The sequence below is a fragment of the Megascapheus bottae genome, chromosome 1, assembly GCF_031878675.1.
Source record: "Megascapheus bottae isolate mThoBot1 chromosome 1, mThoBot2.hap1, whole genome shotgun sequence".
NCBI classification, from domain to species: Eukaryota; Metazoa; Chordata; class Mammalia; order Rodentia; family Geomyidae; genus Megascapheus; species Megascapheus bottae.
The window spans coordinates 59464596-59487048 of record NC_143509.1 but is presented as its reverse complement, the minus strand read 5'-3'; the positions used below and the strand labels follow the sequence as shown (position 1 = coordinate 59487048).

Below are 22453 nucleotides of genomic sequence, written 5' to 3'. Positions count from 1 at the left end.
GGTGGACTAATATTGGCATCATGTGTTGCATGCTGTATGCGTGTATGTGTTTCCAGTATTATGTTTAGGCCTAAAGAATGTGAAATTCATTCAATCCAGTTTCCTCATGAGTAAAATCAGAACTGGTTTGCTATTCTGCCTTTACAATTTTAGAACAAGATTTTGGAGATAGTCATGGAGGTATGTCTCATTTCAGCCATGAGGAAACTTTTGTCCAAGTCAAAGACCCTCGAAGGGAAGTGGAAGAGGAGAGATATCATCAGGGAGTACGCTGACTACGGGTCACAGGTCTATGGACCTTTCTCTCGCATTGGTCGTTTCCCAGACAATAACACGCAGCAGTTTGTGGTCAAAAATTACTATCTCAATACTTATGAAGGTAAGTGATGGATGATGTCTAACAGCACTATAGGCATACAAATTAAGTATAAAAATTCAGATTAAGGGGCAGGAGTTTGGCCTAGTGGTTGAGTGCTAGCCTAGCATGCACAAAGACCTGGGTTCGATTCCTTGGTACCACATACATAGAAAAAAGCCAGAAGTGGTGCTGAGGCTCAAGTGGTAGAGCTCTAGCCTTGAGAAAGTCCAAGGACAGTGCTCAGGCCCTGAGCTCAAGCCCAGGAATGGCAAAAAAAAAAAAAAATTCAGATTAAAAGCTTCCAAGAAAATATTTATTTAAAAAAATCCCACCAAGGTACAGGTTTCATCTACTCATTAATAAAACCAATAAAACTGCCAGAACCTAAATAGGCAAGTGGACACACTATAGATTAATTTAGCAGAGAGTCAAATTCAGTTAACTACTATATATTTTAAAATGCTAGCTAGTTGTGGCAGCATATGTCTATGATTCCAGTTACTGAGGAAGCTGAAGTGGGAGAATCACTTGAGTACAAGAGTTTGGGACCAGCCTAGGAAATAGAGCAATGGGTCTGTGTGTGTGTGTGTGTGTGTGTGTGTGTGTGTGTGTGTGTGTGTGTGCGTGTGTGTGTGTGTGCGCGCGCGCGCGCACAGCCACAAGTCCTGGGGTGTGCACTTAGGGCTTAGGCACTGTCCCTGAGCTTTTTTGTTCAAAGATAGTGCTCTACCACTTGAGCCACACCTCCATTTTTGGCTTTTCAGGGATTAAGTGGAGATATATAAGTTCATGAGCTTTCCTACCTGGGCTGGCTTCAAACCTTGATCCTCAGATTTTGTTCTCCTAAGTAGGTAGAATTACAGGTATAAGCTACCAGTGCCCATAATGAATTTTTTTTGCCAGTCCTGGGCTTGAGCTCAAGGCCTGAGCACTGTTCTTGGGTTTTCTCAAGGCTAGAGCTCTACCATTTGAGCCTCAGCTTTTTTCTATGTATGTGGTATCAAGGTATCGAACCCGGGTCTTTGTGCATGCTAGGCAAGCTCTCTACCATGAGGCCAAACTCCCGGCCCCATAATGAAGTTTTAAAAATGGCTTTGGAGAAGTGTTGGGGTTTGAACTGAGCCTAACTTTGTGTTCACTTGCTTAGGTGAAGTTCTTTCACTTGAACCATTCCTCTTACCTAGAATGTTATTGATAATTTTTGACTTTTTTCCTGGATTGGCCTCAAATCAAGATCCTATGCGTCTCATCCTCCTTAGTAGCTAGGGTAGTAGGTATGAGCCACTAGTACCCCAAAGCATTTGATGACATTAATAATCACCTATACAAAATGAAGCAGTGACAGTATTTTATACCAGATTTATGAAGCAATTAAGAAATGCAAAATGACATCACCCTTTTCAAAGGAAATGCCAGAAAACTAGAGGGTAAGAGGATAGATAGCAGAAGATAAATTCATGGAGAAGACTGTGTCAACACTAAGAGAACTGGTGTGGCCAAGATGAAGACTAAGTTTTACACTGTTAAAGTTACAGCGCTGGGCTGGCTGCCATATACAGGGAGGAATATGACAGAGCATAAATGAGATCATTATGTCCTGTTGGTTATTATCGTGGACTGTGTTTCTTTTTTTTTTCTTTTTTTTTTTTTGCCAGTCTTGGGCTTGAGCTCAGGGCCTGAGCACTGTCCTTGGATTTATCTCAAGGCTAGAACTGTACCACTTGAGCCTCAGCACCACTTCTGGCTTTTTCTAAGTATGTGGTACCAAGGAATCGAACCCGGGTCTTCGTGCATGCTAGGCAAGCACTCTACCACTAGGCCAAACTCCCGGCCCTGTGTTTCTTTTTTTAATTGTAATGTATAGAGGGGTTACAGTTACATTTGCCAGATAGTAGGTGCATTACTTCTCATACATTGATACCCCTTCCCCCTTCTCATGTTTTTGTCCCCATTTCCCTCACCCCCCAATCATCTTGTTTTCCCCCCTTCTCTTTCCTATTTCAAATAATCAAATAAATGTATATACAACATACTGGGTAACAAAGTCAGATACAGTAACAACATGAGATTAACCAAATGTGTTTCGTTTTGTTTTAAATCTTTATTAGACAGATGGGTTACAGTTACATGCCAGGCAAAGAGTAAATTCCCTTTTGGACAATGTCACCTTTTCTCATGCTTCCTTGCAGTGTGTTCTTTTTGCATAGGAGAGTATTTGTGTGTGTGTGTGTGTGTGTGTGTGTGTGTGTGTGTGTGTGTGTGTGCCAGTCCTGGGGCTTGAGCTCAGGCCCTGAGTGCTGTCTCTGAGCTTTTGTATTCAAGGCTAATGCTTTACCACTTTGAGCCATGGCACCATTTCTGGCTTTTTGGTAATTAATTGGAGATTAGAGTCTCATGGACTTTCCTGTCTTGGCTGGCTGGCTTTGAACCCTAATCCTCAGATCTCAGATCCTGGAGTAGTTAGGATTACAGGCATGAGCCACGGATATCTGCTTGAAAATATTTTCAGTTTTAGAAAATATTTCTCAGCTTATAGTCTAGATCACTGAGAGCCTGTGTTAATTATATAGACATAAATGGGCTTTACATTTCATGGACAATGCATTCTCCTATGTGAGATAGGCCTTAAGAACAGTTCTAAAGAAACCACTTGGTAAACTGATGTTAAAATTAACAGTATCCTCTGTAAACATGTACTTCCTTCTTATAGGATTAGTTGAACTTGAGGCATGTCTCCCAGATTTTGTGACACAACCAAGATTCAAAGCTCCAAAGCCAAGGATCATCACCACCAAATCTGGCTTCCTGAAGCGGACAGCGAGGTCGGACTTTGAGCTGGCAGAGGTCCATCAGGTACAATTGTTATATGGAAGACCGATCATGTCTCATGTGGCTTCCCAGAGAAACACCCCACTCCCCAACTTATACTCAGTCTTGGGCATTCACGACCATGAATCCAAGGTACACCCTGACTTTCCTTCTCCTCTAGACTCTCCTGGAGGTTGTCTATGATGTGCTTCACTAATAGTTTCCCCCTCCATCTCATATTGCAGGAAAACTTTCTTAGAAGCATGTGATTTCCTGACAGGCTTTCCAACTTTGGATTTGGATTAGTAAAACTTGACATTACTTACAGGCACAGCAAATTCCTAGTATTACAAATTACGTTTGGTGTAGATATCTGAAGTGGCTCCACTTCTTCCTTTCATATTTGTTATCAGGCCATCAGGAAGGAGTTAACCTCATCTAGTTTAAAACTCAGTGTGAGGGGTGGCGGGCTTGGTCACTGGAGCAGGTAGGCTTAGCTGGTAGTAGTGGAAAATGCCAAGGCTAGGGATAACATTCATTGTGTCATTTCAGGTGCTGTTGGACAAGAAAAATAAAGTTGTGGAAACAAAGAAACCTCTCCGTTTCCTTCAAAAAATCCCCATACCTCTGCCTCGACTTCCTACCCCAACCTTGGAGATGGGCTCCTATGTGAGTTGGAAACTGGTTTGAAATGCTTGTTTCAGCATGGTGGTCTGTTTCATTGTTAGGAAAGTTTGGGTTGAAAAAAAATCTGCACAGTAGGTAGTTTCTCAAGCTCTGATTTAAAATTGTTTTTTTGTCCTTTATTCTCAAGTATCAAACAGCAAACACAAACATAGTCACACACATGTCTATGCACACACACACACATACACACACACACACACAAAATGAAATCTAAACCCAATTATTTTTGAGAATGAAAATGGTCTATGAAGCATAGGCATAGACAGTAGTCCTCTTGTGTGCCAAATAAAAGAAGCCCGAGAACAGTCACCATGCAACTTCCTTCTCACCCAGGGAGTGGCTGGTCAGACAGGAACGAAATTGGGGATGCCATTGTGAAGGGCATGGCTCCTGACCACTTCTCACTAAGCTCCATGTGGGCACTGGGGAGGATATGAAAGAGGGCCTCACAGCACACAAACCCACAGGGAACCGCTGAGCATGTCACCATGCCAGTCTCAGTCGATGCTGGAGGCGTTTAGTCCCCCATCAGTGGGGGCATTCTCTGCCTGCAGAGGCTTCAGAGGCAGGCGAAGGTGTTCACCATCAGAAGATGGGTGTGGGAACTTGAGGAGGAGAGGGGTCTCACCAAAGCCTTTTCCCTCCTGTCAGGGAGGGAGGACCCATACCCACTGCTTCTCCAGAATCCGTGCAGGCCTTTGTATCCTCCCTGTTGTCGTGGGTGTTAGTGCTACTGCTGCCAACATTTTCTCTTCCCAGAGGTCCCTTCATTAGACGGCCAGATCTTGTTCTTCCTGCCTTTGACCATTGCGTAAGATAATTCATCATTGCCAATACATTTTCATTTACCAGGTTAGCTAAATTTTCCTGTGCAGCCTGTCACTCAAAACAGAAACTAGCTGTGCAGTCTGTAACCCATGAGAACACATGAACACAGCCTTGTTGAAAGGATATTGCACTGTCCTTACTGCTTTAAGATTTTGCTAGAAATGGCATCATTGGCAGGGATGATAAGGCATTCATTTTCCTTTAGTATGGACCTGGAAGCAATACATTATTCATAATGAAAAAGAAACTGGGAGCAAATGAGGCAGAGAACAGGCTTAACATCTTTCAAACCTGCATCTGACACAGTCCCTCTTGTTTGAAATGCATCTTATTTGAAATAAGCAGGTGAAATAAGCTTACACTTGTAATCCTAGCTACTTAGGAGATTGAGATCTGAAGATTGCAAGAAAAAAAAAAAACAGAAAGTGGAGGGGTGGTTCAAATGGTAGAGAACAAGCCTTGAACAGAAAGAGTTCAGGGACAGAGTCCAGGCCCAGAGTTCAAAGAACATGCATGCATGTGCATACACACACACACACACACACACACACACACACACACACACACACACACGAACACACATTTGCTGTTGTCAAGCTCCTTATTCTGATTTTCCCTCAGGAAGAAGAGGAGATAGAAATGGCTGTGATCTACCTGCAACAGCTACTCCGGGGCAGAGTCATTCAGAACATGGTGTGTAGATCCAGCTACCAGCGCTTGTGTTTGAGAATGTATGCACACATTTCCTCCTGCACTTTGCCAACCCACCACTGGCAGTGTGAACCATTTTTCTCCTCCAGGATACTAGCTGCACAAATTTTCTCACTTGGATTTTGAGTAGAGCAACTTTATAAAACAAAGAGACCCTTTAGTTTTCTAGAAGGATATCCTAATGCAGTTATTTGAATTTGCATATATCTGATAATATGTTTAGGATCAATGAGATAGCTAAACTCATAATGGCTATACTGTAGTCTTACCAGTTCTTATCTGTAGTTCTTACCAGGCCCACCTGCATGTGTGTGCGTGTGTGTGATTACAGGCGTGAACCACCATGCAGGCCCATGCAGGACTCAGTCCTGATGAGTAAGTCCAGGGAAGCTGGAGAGGAACTTGTGCTCACTATGTTCTTTTGCACTGGGGATTAAACTCAGGACATCATGCTTGCTAGACAAGTGCTCTTCTACTTGAACCACATACCCAGCCCTAGTGCTTTATTTTAGCGTTTTGTTTATTTATTTATTTGTTTGTGGGTCATGGGGCTTGAACTCTGGGCCTGGGCACTGTCCCTGAACTCTTCAGCTCAAGGCTACCATCTTACCCTTAAGCCATAGCCCCACTTCCCATTTTCCAGAGATTAATTGGAGATAAGAGTCTCATGGCTTTGTAGTGCCCTGGCTGGCTCTGAATCTCGATCCTCAGATCCTGAGATCTGAGCCCCCACACCCTTTCTTATTTAGTTTTTCAGAGTCTTACATACTTGTCTAGGCTTTCCTCAGACTATGATCTTACTGCTTTGACTTCCTGATAACTGTGTTTATAGGCATGTGCTGCTCTGCCTGTTTTAACACTGTTCTTTACTTTCCATTTAATGTTCTCTTGGAGAAATGCGACACTTTCAGTTTAGATAGCATATTATGTATTACAGGCTAGGCACTCATCCTTGGGTTAAAAATAAAAACAAAACAAGCCGGGTGCGGTGGCTCACACCTGTAATCCTAGGTACTTAGGAGGCTGAGATCTGAGGATCCAGGTTCAAAGCCAACCTGGGCACAAAAGGACCTGAGACTCTTATCTCCAATTAACCCCCAGAAAACGGGAAGTGGGGCTTGGCTCAAGGATAGGGTGGTAGCCTTGAGTTGAAGAGCTCATGGACAATGGCCAGGCCTAGAGGTTACAGGGTAGTAGCCTTGAGAGGAAGAGCTCAGGGACAGCGCCCAGGCCTAGTTCAAGCCGATGACCTACAAAATAAAATAAAATAAAATAAAAACAAAATAAGTGAAAACCACCACAGCTGTGAAAAATGCTATTCTCAGGGCAGGAGCATGGGAACTTGTAGGGAAGGTTCTAGTTTTTACTATGTCCTTGTAGTTGCCTCCTAGTCTGTGAGAGGCATCATTAGAAGCTGAGTCAACAGCTCACCTCTCGTCTGTGAGCTCCTTTTCTCTCTGAACCACAGAAGGCACAGAAAAGACACATGAATCCTAACCAGGTGGAACACTCCTGCAGTGTAAGCCCCCAGATGCAGACATAACCCACTCTTTCAAGTGCTTTGCAGTCTGCACATGACACCTGGAACATGTCACCTTGAAAGATAGTTAATGGACAAGTTTTTCTGTGACTTAATTTCATGCAGATGTTTGAAGGGAAAGAAAAGCGGCTAGAGTTGATTCATGAGCTACGTACCAGCCATGCACTACAAGAAGATGAAAAGATTTTGAGGAAAGCTGAGAAGCAACTGACACTGGCCCTACAGCGACAGAGGAATCTGCACGAGCACAAGGTTCTTCCTTTCTGTCCTGCTACATGTTCTCCCGTCCTTTGAGAAAAGCTCCAGGAGCATTAGAATTACAGATTAAAAAAAAAAAATTCTGAGCTGGAAGCATGGCCTAGTGGTAGAGTGCTTGCCCAGCATGCACGAAGCTCTAGGTTCAATTCCTTGGTACCATAAACACAGAAAAAGCCAGAAGTGTGCTGTGGTTCCAGTGGTAGAGCGCTAGCCTTGAGAAAAGCCCAAGGAAAGTGCCCAGGCCCTGAGTTCAAGCCCCAAGACTGGCCAAAAAAATTCCTACAACCTCAGCACTTTGCCAGTATTCAGCATCCATTTTGAACTCAGGGTCTCACACTTGCTTAGCTGGTACTCTACCATTTGAGCCACACCTCAAATCCCACCTTTCTTTCTTTCTTTTCTTCTTTCTTTTTTGGCTAAGACTTTTTTTATTAAAGAATTTATTAACATTGATTTTTACATCATATTTCAAATGACATGTTTAACAAACAAGTATTCAACAAGGAAATCTCTATGCAATCATGGCACTTAGATTTTAGAACATAATTAAAATTAAGTTGAGGGTTTGTATATATGTCATAGGTATATATTCATCTATGTAATAAAACTATCCATAGAGTCATAACTTTTTATGTTTATGTAGTTATGCTTATATTTACAATACCATGTCCATAACATTGGGTACGCAAATATTGAGTCATCGCTCTTGTACTGTTTGGATCTATTATCCACATATTAAGGTACCATGCGCCTTTTGTTCCTTTGGTCTTGACTTGTCTCACTAAACATGATTTGCTCTAGTTTCATCCACTTCCTAGTGAATGTCATTATTTTATCGCGTCTGTTGGCTATGTAGAGTTCCATTGTGCGTGTATATATATGTATATATGTATCACATTTTTTGTTTCCATTCATCTTCAGTAGGGCATCTGGGTTGTTTCCATCGCCTGGCTATTGTGAATTGTGCAGAGGTGAACATAGTTGAGCAGGTGTCCTTATCATATCCTGGGTTATGATGTTCATTATAGATGCTCAGGAGTGGAATGGTGGGATCATAGGAAAGGTCTATTTTCAGTTCTTTAAGACATCTCCAAACTGCCTTCTAGAGTGGCTGAACTTATTTACATTCCCACCAGAAGTGCAGTAGGGTTTTCTCCATAACTCCACCAGCATCTGTCATTGTCTGAGTTCAGAATCTTGGCCATTCTAATTGGGATAAGGTGGTATGTTAGGGTTGTTTTTATTTGCATTTCCTTTATGACCATGGATGATGAGCATTTTCTCATATGCTTTTCTGCCATTTTAACCTCTTCTTTTGATAAGTCTGTCTTTAGTTCCCTTGCCCATTTAGTGATTGGTTTGTTGGGTTTGGAGGGGGATTAGTTTCTTGAGTTCCCTGTAGTTATTGGATATTAAGCATTTGTTGGATGTATTATTGGTAAATATCTTTTCTCAGTTGGTTGGCTATCTTCCTACTTAGTGTCTATGCTTTTCTCTGTGCAGAAACTGTTTATTTGTAGGTAGTCCCATTTGTCGAGTCTCTCTCCAATCTGTTGTGACCCTAGGACTCTGTTCAGGAAGTTTTTGCCGGTGCCCACGAGTTCCAGTGTCTCTCCTACTCTATCATGTAGCAGTTTCAAGGTTTCAGGTCTGATATTGAGGTCTTTGATCCATTTTGAGTTAATGCTTGTGCATGGCAAAAGACTAGGATCAATTTTTAGTTTTCTGCATGTGGCTGCCCAGTTTTGCCAACAGCAATCATTGAATAGGCTGTGTTTGTTCCATTGTATATCTTTGGCTCCTTTGTCAAATACAAGTTGACTATAGGTATGTAATTTTATTTCTGGATCTTCTATTCTGTTCCATTGATCTTCTGGTATATTTTTGTGCCAGTACCATGCTGTTTTTGTTATTATGGCTCTATAGTAGGGTTTGAAGTCTGGCATTGTAATACCACCTGCATTGCTCTTTTTGCCTAGAATTGTTTTGGCTATTCTGGGTCTTTCGTTGTTCCAAATGAATCTTTGGATTGTATCTTCTATTTCAGTAAAGGGTATCATTGGGATTTTGATGGGGATTGCATTGAATTTATATATCAATTTTGGCAGTATGGCCATTTTCACTATATTAGTTCTCTCTACCAATGAGCATGGGATGTCTTTCCATTTCCTGGTATCTTCTTTAATTTCTTTCATTAGGCTTTTATAGTTGTCATTAAATAATTCCTTTACACCTTTGGTTAAGTTAATTCCTAAGTATTTTATTCTTTTGGGGGCTATTGCAAATGGGATCATTTTCTTGATTTGCCTTCTTTTTGTGTATTGTTGGCACACAAGAAGGCTACTGACTTTTGCAGCTTACTTTTGTATCCTGCCACTTTGCAAAAGTGGTTTATTAGTTCTAGGAGTTGGAAGTGGAGTTTATTGGGTTATTCAGGTGGAGGATCATGTCATCTGTGAATAGGGATAGTTTAATTTCTTCTTTCCCTATGTGGATCCCTTTGATGTCCTTCTCTTGCCTTATTGCTCTGGCTAAGGGTTCCAGCACTATGTTGAAGAGAAAGTGGAGAGAGTGGGCATCCCTGTCTAGTTCCTGATTTTAAACTAAATGGTTCTGGTCTTTCTCCATGTAGGTTTGTCATGTATGGCTTTAATTATTTTAATGAATGTTCTTATTTCTATTTTTTTAGTGCTTTCAACATGAATGGATATTGTATTTTGTCAAATGCCTTCGTGTCTACAGAAATATGATTCTTATCCTTAGCTCTATTGATATATTACATTGATTGATTTGCGAATGTTAAACCAGACTTGCATCTGTGGGATGAAGCCTACTTGATTGTAGTGTATAATTGTATAATTTTAAAAATTTGTTTCTGGATTCTGTTGGCTAGTATTTTATTGAGGAGCTTTGCATCTGTGTTCATTAGAGAGATAGGTCTGTAGTTCTCTTTTTTTTGTTGGGTCTTTCCCTGGTTTGGGGATGAATGTAATATTAGCTTCATAAAATGAGTTTGGTATTGCTCCTTCTACTTGTATTTCTCAGAAGAGTTTCAAGAGTATAGGTATTACTTCATCTTTAAAAGACTTATAGAATTCCGCCATGAAACCGTCTAGACCTGGGCTCTTTTTGGTTGGTATTTTCCTGATTGCTTCTGCTATTTCATTGTATGAAATTGGTTTGTTCAGTTTGCTTACCTCTTCTTGGTTCAATGTAGGTAGCCTATATTTATTTAAGAAATCATCCATTTCTACTAGATTTTCTTGTTTCTTTGAAGATAGGCCCTGGAAGTACTTATTCATAATGCACTGAATTTCTTGGATATTGGTCATGATTGTTCCCATAGGATCTCTAATCTTGTTTATTTGCATCTCCCCTCTCCTTTTTGTTGATTAATCTTGCCAGGGGTCTGTCAATTTTGTTGACTTTTTCAAAGAACCAACTTTTTATTAATTTTATTTATAGTAGATCTTATTTCAATCTCTGATATTTCTGATTTTATTTTTGTTATTTCTGTCCTTCTAGTTGTTTTAGAATTAACTTTTTTTGCTCCTCCAGGTGCTTCAATTTGTTCTTAGGTTATTTACATGCTCTTCTTCCATTTTTTAAATATGGGCTCCTAGTCATATAAATTTGCCCCTTAGAACTGCTTTTGCTGTGTCCCCTAAGTTCCTTTGTGATGTATCTTGATTGTCATTACATTCAAGAAAGCTTTGAATTTCTTCTTTGATTTGTTCTGTAATCCAGTAGTTATTCAGAAGTGTGTTATTCAGCTTCCAAGTGTTTGGATGTTTTTACCCTTTACTGTGTTGTTCAGAACTAGTCTGATTCCACTGTGATCAAATAGAATGCATGGGATTATATCAGTCCTCTTGTATCTGCTCAAGTTTTCGGTATGAACTATTATATGATCTATTTTGGAGTATGTTCCATCCACCTTTATTTTTTGCCAGCTAATGGGGGATAATAGTTTCTTGGATGTGAAGCCAGCCCAGACTGTGATCCTCAGATCTCAGATAGGATTATAGGCATGAGCCACCAGTATCCAGGTATGGAAGCGTTTACCTCTGGAATGTGAACCCATCAGAGCTCATGCTGGATGAAGTGCCCATTAGCTATGTTCACTCCATGTTGGTTGATATATGCTATGATCTGCTGTCTGCCCCCTGGCACAGCTGAGAGTCACAGCTCTAAATGAACCAGTAAAAGTTGTTCTTGTTCTCTTCCAGGACTCATGCAATTTGTCTACTTCTTAATGTTGCTGACAATAGTATAGACATATTTCTGAGCCTTTCCCCACTTAATCAATCTGAAATAAGAATCAATTTGTAGAGTTTAGTGTGAAAAAAGACTTAAAGAACTATTCATGTGATCCATGCATAACTCTTGTACCATTGGGAATTAAATATAACAGTAAGCAGTGTGGAAATGACCACAATTTTACGTCTCTTACAAGAAAGCAGTGCCATGGATGATCACTGAGCCAGGGGAGCAGGTATGGGGGCTATATAAAAGACATAAGCTGTGCCACCAGACAAGTGACCAGCAACAGAGGAGAAGATTGTGGATTTATGTTTCTGAATTGTGGAGGTCCTATAATTCTAGAGATAGTCAAATAGGGAAACAATGGAAGCAGAAGGTCCTGAGTCTGTGGGTGCAAGTTTGCTCCTTGGCCTTTTAAGGATTGGCATAAAGAACTTCAACAGATACAGCAAAGCCCACTGGGGTCTTCAACCCATTTACTCCAGATGATGGAGACATGACTGATGGTATCAGCTAAGTGTAGAGGGGGGAGTTAATGTGAAAAGCTGCCATTCATCCTTCATCTGTTCCCAGGAACACCAATGAAGTACAGGCCTCTGGGGAGGAGGCTCTCATATGTACCTACAGCAATGCTAGTCTCCCTTACTCTCACATTTGTCTGGAAAATGGCCCAGAAAACACAATCCCCAATGATGCAATGGATTCCATGATGCAATCACAAGAGAATCACCTTCCTAAGCATTTTTGTTTACTTTTAAGTTTGATCATGCCACCTAGATTGAGGATGCCAAGGTTTTTTGATGAGGAAGGGGGCCAGTCATGAATAAATAGCTATCTTAGGGTCTTGAAGATGAGTCCGTCCTCCAACTCTTACCTTCATCTCTTGGCCTCAAGTAAAGCTGCTGATGTTGCTTGGATATGGGGAAAGAGAGAATCTGTTCTGATCCCAGGGCAGAATGCCCACTGTTTAGTCATGTAAGAGCAAAGAGGTGCTGTCACCCTTTCTTTCCACACTCCCTATTATAAAAGTGAAGTTGAACTCCATGGTTAGCAAGTGTGCGTGCTCTAAGAGATAGGTGAAGATGGGTGATCAGGGTGCCAAGCAAATACCAGCATTTGACTGACAACCTCATCTCTGACACCTGTGAGAATTCCTTCTCTTCAGAGGCAAACCAGAAGGGGAACTAAGCGAGGAGGAGCTAGCAGTAGTTAAAAGCATCGAACAGTGGGAAGAAGAGCTTATTTTTCTGCCTTTAGGACCTAGGGGATGGGCTGGGAGTATGGCCTAGTGAGAGTGCGCTTGCTTAGCATGCGTGAAGACCCAGGTTCAATTCCTTAGTGCCACATAGACAGAAGATGGAAGAAGTAGGGCTGTGGCTGAAGTGGTAGAGCTGTAGCCTTCAGAAAGCCAGGAACAGTGCTCAGGCCCTGAGTTCAAGCCCTGGGACTGGCAAAAAAAAAAAGACCTAGGGGAGGAGAGAGGACAAGTTGCAAGATAGAGTTACACAGTCTAAATAATCTTAAGCACTTTACTGTTGGATGTGTCAAAGATGAAGCACATAGATCCATCAGTAGGTACAGTGGCTTTGTCCTGGCTGAGAGCTCCACGGGTCTCTATTTTACTCCAACAATCACATAGGCATTTAGGCTCTTTTCCTGAACTGGTTCAAAGATAGTTGTTAAAGCCTTTGAAGTTATTAAAAGACTCAAGAGTACCAAGGTTTTCTGCTTTCCTATTATTTGGGATGTTAAAATACCTCAGGCTTGTATGAAAGGACCAGATGCATACACAGAAAATTAAAAGGTGTCATGAGTGAATTTCTAGGAAATTCTGTTTTATTAAACTCCAATATTGTCTTTTTTATGCCTATCCTGGAGCTTGAACTGAGGACCTGGTGCTGTCCCTGACTTTCCTCAAGGCTAATATTCTACCACTTGAGCCACAGCTCCACTTCCGGCTTTTCTGGCGGTTAATTAGAGATAAGAGTCTCATGGACTTTCTTGCCTGGACTGGCTTTGAACCACAATTCTCAGATCTCAGCTTCCTGAGTAGTTAAGGATTACAGGCTTCAATAAGAACCTTGGCATTTCTCTTCATGTCTGAAAAGACTCAACCTTCTGAATACAACTGAAAGAAAAGAAGAAAAGAAAAGAAAAGAGCAACCAACATCCCATGTGTCCATTCATTAGAAACATTTTGCCAACTCCTGTTTGTAAGGTGGAGACTGACCCATCAGTGACAGCAGTCCATCTCCTGGTCTGTGTGATACATTTCCCAGCAAGAGCTCTTGGGAAGGGGCTCCTGAGAAAAACTAGCCTCATCCCGGTTCCTGTAATTGACTTGATTGCCAAGTTCACCATTCATTCCTTAGTGAACTACAATTACATTTTTTTGTTTTTCAGATGTCCCTGATTGAAAACCATCTAGCTGGCCTGGAGGGCAGGGCGCTGGCAGACATGTTTGACTTTCTGTCCAAAGAGCTGGTGAGACTGCAGGAAGAGAGGCGCATCCACGCCTTTGCCATGCTGGCCGAGCGCCAGCGGCGCATGCGGGAGGCCGAGGAGAGTGGCCGGCGCCAGGTGGAGCAGAGGCGCCTGCGCGAGGAGGACCAGATATTTAAGGAGGTTGGTGGGCGCCGGGCTGGAGATGGACACCCCTGCCCCCTCCCCGCAGGAAGCTAAGGGATCTGATGGCGTGGAGTGGCATTGGCCTTTCCTTTTTAAAAAAAATTTCCAGCAAACAGCTCTTGAGATCCTATTCCATCCAGACCAGGCACAGTGTCAGGGCGTTATGAGATTCTTTGGAAGGGATAAAAGCAGACCTGATCTCTTCTCTCTTACTTGAACAAAACACAAGTAGAATTATAAAACGCCAAGATTCCATGAAGGAAACAAATGGGTTACTCTGCCATATGTACGCATATATATATATATATATGGGTATATATACACATATCTGTATCATGTATAGATAGGTAGGTAGATAGATAAAGAGATAGATAGATAGATAGATAGATAGATAGATAGATAGATAGATAGATAGATAGACAGACAGAGAGATGTAGTGTCTGTTTTGGGGCTTGAAGTCTCTGTCTGTTGTTCCTTAGCTCAAGACTGGCACTCTACCACTTGAGCCACAGTGCTACTTCTGACTTTTGCTGGTCCATTGTAGATAGGAGTTTCATGAGCTTTCCTGATAGGGTTGGCTTAGAACCACAATCCTCAGATCTCACAGTGTCCTTGGTAGGGTAATTAGGAGGACAAACATGAGCCACTGCCTTCTGCCTACTTTGCTTTTGTGGAGGGTGGGGAGAGGAGAGGAAACCAAGGTCCAGGCTGCTGAAGTCATAAAGGCCACAGTGAGAACAGAAAGAGCAAGTACGGCAGGCGACACTATGGTCTTCCAAGGTAGATAAGAGGAGAGGAATGCAAGTTCCAAGGTAGGTAAGAGGAGGGGATTGTAAGTTTCAGGCAGGGGTAGAACCAGGAATTTAATTTAGTCTCCACTAGGTGGAGTTATTGTTTTACACACACACACACACACACACACACACACACACACACACACACAATGCCAGTTTTGGGGCTTGAACTCAGGGCTTGTTACTGTCCCTGAACCTTTTTTTTTTTTGCTCAAGGCTAGTGTTCTATCACAAGCCACAGCTCTACTTCTTGTTGTGTTTTGGTGGTTAATTGGAGATGAGTCTCACAGACTTTTGTGCCCAGACTGGTTTTGAACTGCAGTCCTCAGATCCTAGCCTCCTGAATAATTTCCATCTGAGTTGATAAAAATATATGAAATGCATATATACAAGATACAATTTGAAGATATGTTTGTACTGAAGGTGTAACTTGGGAGTTAACATACCCGGTTAGTGAATTAGAATTCTGACCAAGGCATATTGGTATAAAATTCCAAAATGATAGAGATGCACCATCAGAGGAAATTTTAGCTTATGGTAATTCTCAAGCATGCTCATCCTGAGAAAGACCATAGAGTGTGGATGTTGGGATGCTGTGGATGTTGGGACTTGTGACTAACCTTGTCTCCCATTGTGAGAGAAGAGGGGCTGCAAGGGAAAACTACTTTTACTATAGGCAGGAGAGAGGAGCTTCAGGGCCAACCAGAGAGAAACCTATGTAGTCTCCCAGACAAGGCAACTGAGAAATAGAGGAAGAGAGCTTGGCTGTGGCTGTGCTGAGCTAGGGCAGACTCTGTATGGTGGCCACATTCCCAGAATACTACAAGGGCAGCTGTGTGAGCATTTCCCCTGGAGTAGATGTAGGAAGAAAAGCAAGAGCCAGGCTGGAACTTTAAGACATAGAAATATATACAGCTATATTCTTTTTTTAAATAGTTAAAAGCCATTTATTGTTCATATCTTACTTTAATCTCTTTTTAAATTTTATTTTATTTTTTCCATATATTTTTTATTGTAATCAATAGAAGGGTTACATTATATTCACCAGATAGAAGGTACATTACTTCACGTACATTGATACCCTTTCTCATGTCTTGGTCCCCATTTCCTTCTCCCACCCCTGCCCCTCATCTTGTTTTCCCCCCTTCCCTAGCCGATTTCAAGTAACCAAATATGCATATATACAATATATCAGATAACCAGGTGAAATACTGTAGCAATATGAGATAGACAAGGGACAACAAAAGAGATGAGAGATAACATAGTACATTAAGTACAACAGTCACTCATGGCTTTTGTTTCTGTATCCTGAAATTTAGCTATACAGCTATATTCTTGTCTTCTTCACTTAAAGAATAAAACCACAGCGGAACACTGGCAGCTTACATCTATAATCCTAGCTATGTAGTGGCTTAAATCTGAGGATTGCAGTTTGAAACCAGCCCAGACAGGAAAATCCATAAGGCTCTTATCACCAATTAAACACCAAAAAACTGGAAGTGGGGCTGTGACTCAAGTGGTAGAGTGCTACCCTTGAGCACAAAAGTTCAAAGTCAAGGCCTAGGCCCTCAGTTCAAGCCCCAGGACTACTTACACACACACACACACACACACACACACACACACACACACACACACACACAAATACTATGTGAGTTTTAAGAGCCCTCTTATTTGGCTTGAGAGTTTAATAATTTACCTTATTCCATGGAATTAGGATTGACCTAAGAACAGCTAGTGGTTCTTTTTAATTAAGGAGCCTTTGAAAGAAAACCTTTAAAAAATACAACTAAATGAATTGTCCTTTCCAACACAGTTGAAGATGTTTGTTTACTATATATTACCAAATTCAAATTTCTAACTTGATCAACTACAAAAACAAACAAATGAAAAATAAGATAAAATAAAAACAAACCAGAAAGGCAAGAGCTGGTTAAAAGCTTACCATTTCTGAATTATTCCTTTGGTTAGAAGTTGTAGCTCTGGCTGTCTTCTACGGGTGCTAGAAAATATAGGTCCTTTTGCCTTGATAAAACCAAGGGATTCCATTATTTAAGCTGAAAGACAGAAAAGACAGTGATAAATACCTCCTAACTTTAAAGCCAGACTTCAAACCAGATTATTGATTTAAGCCATGGTCTTATTGCCTGCCGGGGCCTACCGGCAGCAAATTGGGGTTCCTGAAATAGGGGGCAGGGACTGGAAAAATTAGAAGAGAGACAAACACATCGGGTCCGGGAGGTCTGCAGCCCCGGCAAAAACTGCAGCTCCTCGTTTATTCTCAACTCAAAGCTTATATCCCCTCCCCAGACCAGGGCACTCCCAGGTGTTACATCCAGATGGTTAATCAGGGAACTGTTGGGGGTTACATTCATATGGTAAATCTCAGATCAATAGAACAAGAGAAGGCCAAAAAACAATAAGACAATCAAGCAATTATCTGATGCAAATCAAAGTACAGTTTGATTCCACTCTTGCTCCCGACAATTGCCCACCCACAAATAAGATCCATGATCCTAAAATGGACTGGACAGATGAGGCCCACCAGAATGACCAGGCAGGCAAGTAGATGGGAAAGAGATGGCAATGTTGATGTAATAAACGAAGTACCTGTGACAAAAGAGGTCAGTGAATGTTTTTAATAAAAAGGGATATTTCTGTTTTGTGTAGGTGGTTAAAGTTCACCAAAGTACTGTTTCATCCTATCTGGAAGAAATTATCCTGAATACTGAAGCAAATACTGCGGATGAGCAAGCCAGAGCAGAAATTGAGAAGGTGGCTGAGAAAATCAATAACATTGCCTATGAAATGGAGAGCCGGTATGCCCCAAAACAGATCACACACAAACACGTACACAGCTTCTTTTTGGTTATGTAAATGTCAGTTGTCAGGAGCTTAAGATTTTTGTCACCAAGGGGAAACACATACTTGTCCCTTGTCCTACTAGTATAATCATTAGAAGTCACTCAGTCCCTTCTCTCTGAATAGTTGGAATACTGAAAATTGACCTCTCAGCCATCCTCTGCAATGATGATTACTTTCATAGATACACTCTTAAAATACTCAGAAGCACCGGGTGCGGTGGCTCACACCTGTAATCCTAGCTACTCAGGAGGCTGAGATCTAAGGATCGTGTTCAAAGCCACCCGGGCACTAAAAAGCCCGAGAGACTCTGATCTCCAATTAATCACCAGAAAACTGGAAGGGGCACTGTTGCTTAAGGGGTAGGGTGGTAGCCTTGATCTGAACAGCTCAGGGACAGCACCCAGGCCCAGAGTTCAAGTCCCAGAGCGACTAAATAAATAAATAAATAAATAAAATACTCAGAAGCATGAGAGCAATGGTTATGGATATGTGCAACATGACTCCAACTTGATCCCAGGCGTATGGCTTCCTTGGATAAACTGGGGCTTGAACTCAGGACCTGGACACTAAGCCTGAGCTCTTTTACTCAAGGCTAGAGGTTACCACTTTGAGCCATAGCTCCACTTGCAGTTTTCTGGTGGTTAATGGAGGTGAGAATCTCATAGAGTTAACTTCCTGGGCTGGCTCTGAGCCCCAATCCTCAGATCTCAGCCTCCTGAGAACCTAGATTACAGGTGTGAACCACTATTGCTCAGCAGTAAGCTGAAATTTTTAACCTTTCTTATCACGCTGGAAGATGAAGGACTGAGTCAAATATTAATTTTTCATGGGGTTTAAGGAAAGTCACCAGGAATGTGTTATTTCAGATTATTCAATCAAAGGAAAGGAGGGGAGTAGTGAGAGTTAGGCAGTGGAGTTGCTAACCATCATTCCAACAGTTCAAGCAAGGGAACAAGAAAACAGTTTGATTTTTACATTATTTTATTTGTAAATGTGATATACAGAGTTATAGTTACAGTTACATAAGCCAGATAAAGAGCACATTTCTTTTTGAACAATGTCACCCTTTATTTTTCTTTTCAAAATTTTATAGTCGAACACAGCTTCAATCAGAGGAGATTGTTGCTGAGTTGGTTTATAGCTTTCTGATCCCAGAGGTACAAAAAGACTTTGTCAAAGAAAAAGGTAAGCCAATAGAAATGTTTTACTTTAGCTGTTTTATTTTTAGTACCCTAGAAATGAAAACTAAACAGTGGTGTGTGTGAGGGTGGGGGTGGATTTCTGAGGAAGCACTGATTTTCCTTGTTACTAGGTTTGTTAGATTTCCTTCCTGCTATGTGAGTAGAAATTCTGAGCACCTCACTAGATTCTGCAGATGGGATGCAGTTGCAGTATGCTTGCCAGCACCTCAAGAGCCAAAGCTCTTTGAAAGGAAGGTCCCCAGCTTGCTGAGAGGATTGTCTGTGATTCACACAGAAGCAGCCTTTTGTGGGCAGGGTATGGGAGCTGTGGGCGTTGAAAAGCAGAGATGCTGAGGGCCTAAATCTATCCTATTACTTCCTTGTGGCAGCCCAGACTGTGCTTCTGTTGGAGCCTCAACCTATCATTTGCCAAATGTGGCATGTTTGTAAAGATTAATGCTTTCTGTCAATAGAGGAGGAGACAAAAGTAGATCATAAAAGGACAGGTTCTTCCAGAGCTCTGAAACTACTGGCTTCATTTCCCAAGAAGGGTGACATCAGGACAAGGCCATATTTAGGTGAGACAGCAGCACAGGATTCTGCAGGATTCTGCAGAGCTCCATCGATTGCTTAATGGAGGATGAAAAGATGGTAGGATTCAGTCACGTTAGGACACGGACTTCCATGTCTTCTTCCTTCATGGTGGTTGTGTGCTTTTTAAACTAGTACACTGTGGTGACAAGCATTTAGTTTGTTTCCTGAATTTTTTTTTTCTTGTTAGTGGATGCATTTTACATTATCCTGGGCCATGATTGTGAAGAAAATAAATTCCTAGCAATTCCTGGCAAATAGGGCTATGTGTATTTTTCACTGTTATAGATTCTACCCAGTTGTTCTACTCCCACAACAGTGTGTAATAGTGCCTACTCCAAAAATGTGAATTTTCAGACTAAGTAATATATATTCCTATATCAGTTTAACAGTGAAAATGTACAGTCTGTTTTCTAGATCCTTTAAACTTACCAATTCCTTCATGCTTCTCCCAGGTCCACTGGCAGGTCAACTTGCATCTGAGCCATTTTACCTGGGGTCATAAATGAGGGGTGGAAATGGCGGGCTTAATATTTACTTAACTTTGGAGGAAGGATTTATAAGAGGAACTTGAATGAAAGAAATTAGTGGGAATTGCCTATGGTCAAGTTGTATTAGTTCTCAACCTCTTCCCTTCCTATTTATGCCAAATCAAAAGGAGAAACTTGTTTCTCATTTCAAAATAAGGAAAATATATATATTAGTATATTCTTATTTATATGTTTTATACCTTTTATTTTATTTATATATCTCAGCTATATCTATAACATCTTTGTTGATATCTAAATATGTGTTATGTATTTATGATATATACTTATATATATTGTGTATATATATATACATATATTCTATGTATTCATTACCCAAAAATAAGGTAATATTACATGTAGGTCATTTTGAATTATCTTTTTTTTTTTTTTTTTTGCCAGTCCTGGGCTTGAGCTCAGGGCCTGAGCACTGTCCTTAAGCTTTTCACAAGACTAGAGCTCTACCACTTGAGTCTCAGCACCACTTCCGGCTTTTTTCTATGTATGTGATACTTTGTGAATGCTAGGCAAGCACTCTACCACTAGGCCAAACTCCTGGCCACTTGAATTACCTTTTGTTTTAAAAAAAATTTTGGTTCTGGTCCTAGGGCTTGAATTCAGGGTCTACATACTGTCTCAGAGCTTTTTGTGCTCATGGCTAGTGTTCTATCACTTGAGCCACAGATCTACTTCTGGCTTTTTGGTGATTAACTGGAGATAAGAGTCTCATAGACTTTCCTACCTGGGCTGACTCTGAACTGTGACCCTTAGATCTCAGCATCCTGGGTAACTAGGGTTACAGGTATGATCCATCAGTGCTTACTGAGTTAGCTTTTTTTTTTCTCAGAGACATATATAGGTGTAAAATAACAGGAACTACAAAACTTCATTATTTATCTATTGATAGACTGATTGATTGTACTTCGGTTTGAACTAAGGGCCTTGTGGTTTTGCTTTTGGCTGATATTCTACTACTTGAGTCACACCTCTACTCTGGCTTTTTGCTGGTTAACTGGAGATAAGAATATCTCTGGTTTAACTCTTCTAAGTTGACTTTGAACCTCCTCCATCCTCAGGTATTAGCCTCCTTAGTACTTCCTTTTCTTTTTACTCATTTTTTTTTTCCAGTCTCAGAGCTTGAACTCATTATCTGAGTACTGTCCTTGGGTTTTCTCAAGTCTAGAACTCCACCACTTGAGCCACAGCACCACTTCCGGCTTTTTCTATATATGTGCCGAGGAATCGAACCCAGGTTGTCATGCATGCTAGACAAGCACTCTACCACTAGGCAAAACTCCTGGCCCGTAATTTTTTTATTTTTATTTTATTGTCAGGGGAATGCATAGAGAGGTTACAGTTACATTACTTCTGGCCTTAGTATTTCCTTTTCTCATAACAACTGAAGGCATATTCTCTTTTCTCAGTTGAGAAAGTTATCCTTGGAAGCACACAGTATGCAGAAGTAAGTCAAGATCTCTGGTTTCAAAGGTCGCACTTTTTCAGCTACACTACTGTCACATGCTAAAAAAAATGCTATGTATTACCCTGCATAAAGTAAATGATATTCAAAGGGCAAAGATTGTCTATCTATCTATCTATCTATCTAGACAGGGTCTAACTATGTAGCCCAGGCTGGCCTCAAACTCATGATACTCCTGCCTTAAGCTCCCAAGTGCTGAAGTCAGTAATGTGCCACCAAAGCTATTCCATAGTATTTCTTTTTTTTAATTATCATTTTTTATATTATTTTCCCCATAGTATTTCTTACTGTCTTTCATTTGTTATATGACTTTGAGTCAGTTACCTAATTTCTCTATGTCTTGTTTATTCTTCGTGAAATGAAGATATTAATAATATTCTCTTTTGGGGTTGTAAGAGAATTAAATGAATAATTACATGTCAGCTGCTTAAAAGTGTGCTTGGAACAAATTAAGGACAAATGCTAATGACTGCATCATCACCCACACGAACACCTCTCCTTTCCAAAGACTAGCACTTTCTCTTGTCTGTACTGAGGCTTGGTAATAAATATTCTTAGAATTTGATGATTAAGTCATCATCAATCAACAGAACCCTCCATGCAGGGAACTAAGGTTCAAGGAGAAGTATGAGGCAAGAGTTTCATTAAAGCTAAACAGTCATTCATGATCATTGGTGATAGAGGGAGAAAACAAACTATACCTTATGTGAAGTGCTTTGGGGCTGCCAGGTTGGTCCAAAATGCAAGTGTGGTGAGTGGTGATGGGATGTCCTCATCAGAGTAGATATCCTAGAGGAGCAGAGACTTGAACTGAGCTTTGTGAAAACCTAGGGCTGCCACTGCAGACATTCCGGGTGAGGCAAAAGCTGTGGAGGGGTGAGGGGCGGAGGGAAGGACATCCCCAGCCCGAAGCACAATGTGAGCAGCATGGAAT

General features: G+C 41.1%; 1 protein-coding gene across 4 annotated transcripts in view; it reads left to right on the top strand.

Moving 5' to 3' along the window:
• Cfap91 (cilia and flagella associated protein 91) overlaps positions 1-22453 on the top strand; it is a 53767-nt gene that overhangs the window by 18391 nt on the left and 12923 nt on the right. For all 4 annotated transcript variants that reach the window (XM_090345733.1, XM_090345714.1, XM_090345743.1 and 1 more), the window contains 8 exons: positions 197-379; positions 3069-3211; positions 3719-3835; positions 5303-5374; positions 7038-7184; positions 13857-14078; positions 17546-17694; positions 18834-18925. In XM_090345733.1, coding sequence (XP_090201859.1) covers positions 197-379; positions 3069-3211; positions 3719-3835; positions 5303-5374; positions 7038-7184; positions 13857-14078; positions 17546-17694; positions 18834-18925 — 1125 coding nt within the window. The remainder of the gene's footprint in view (positions 1-196; positions 380-3068; positions 3212-3718; positions 3836-5302; positions 5375-7037; positions 7185-13856; positions 14079-17545; positions 17695-18833; positions 18926-22453) is intronic.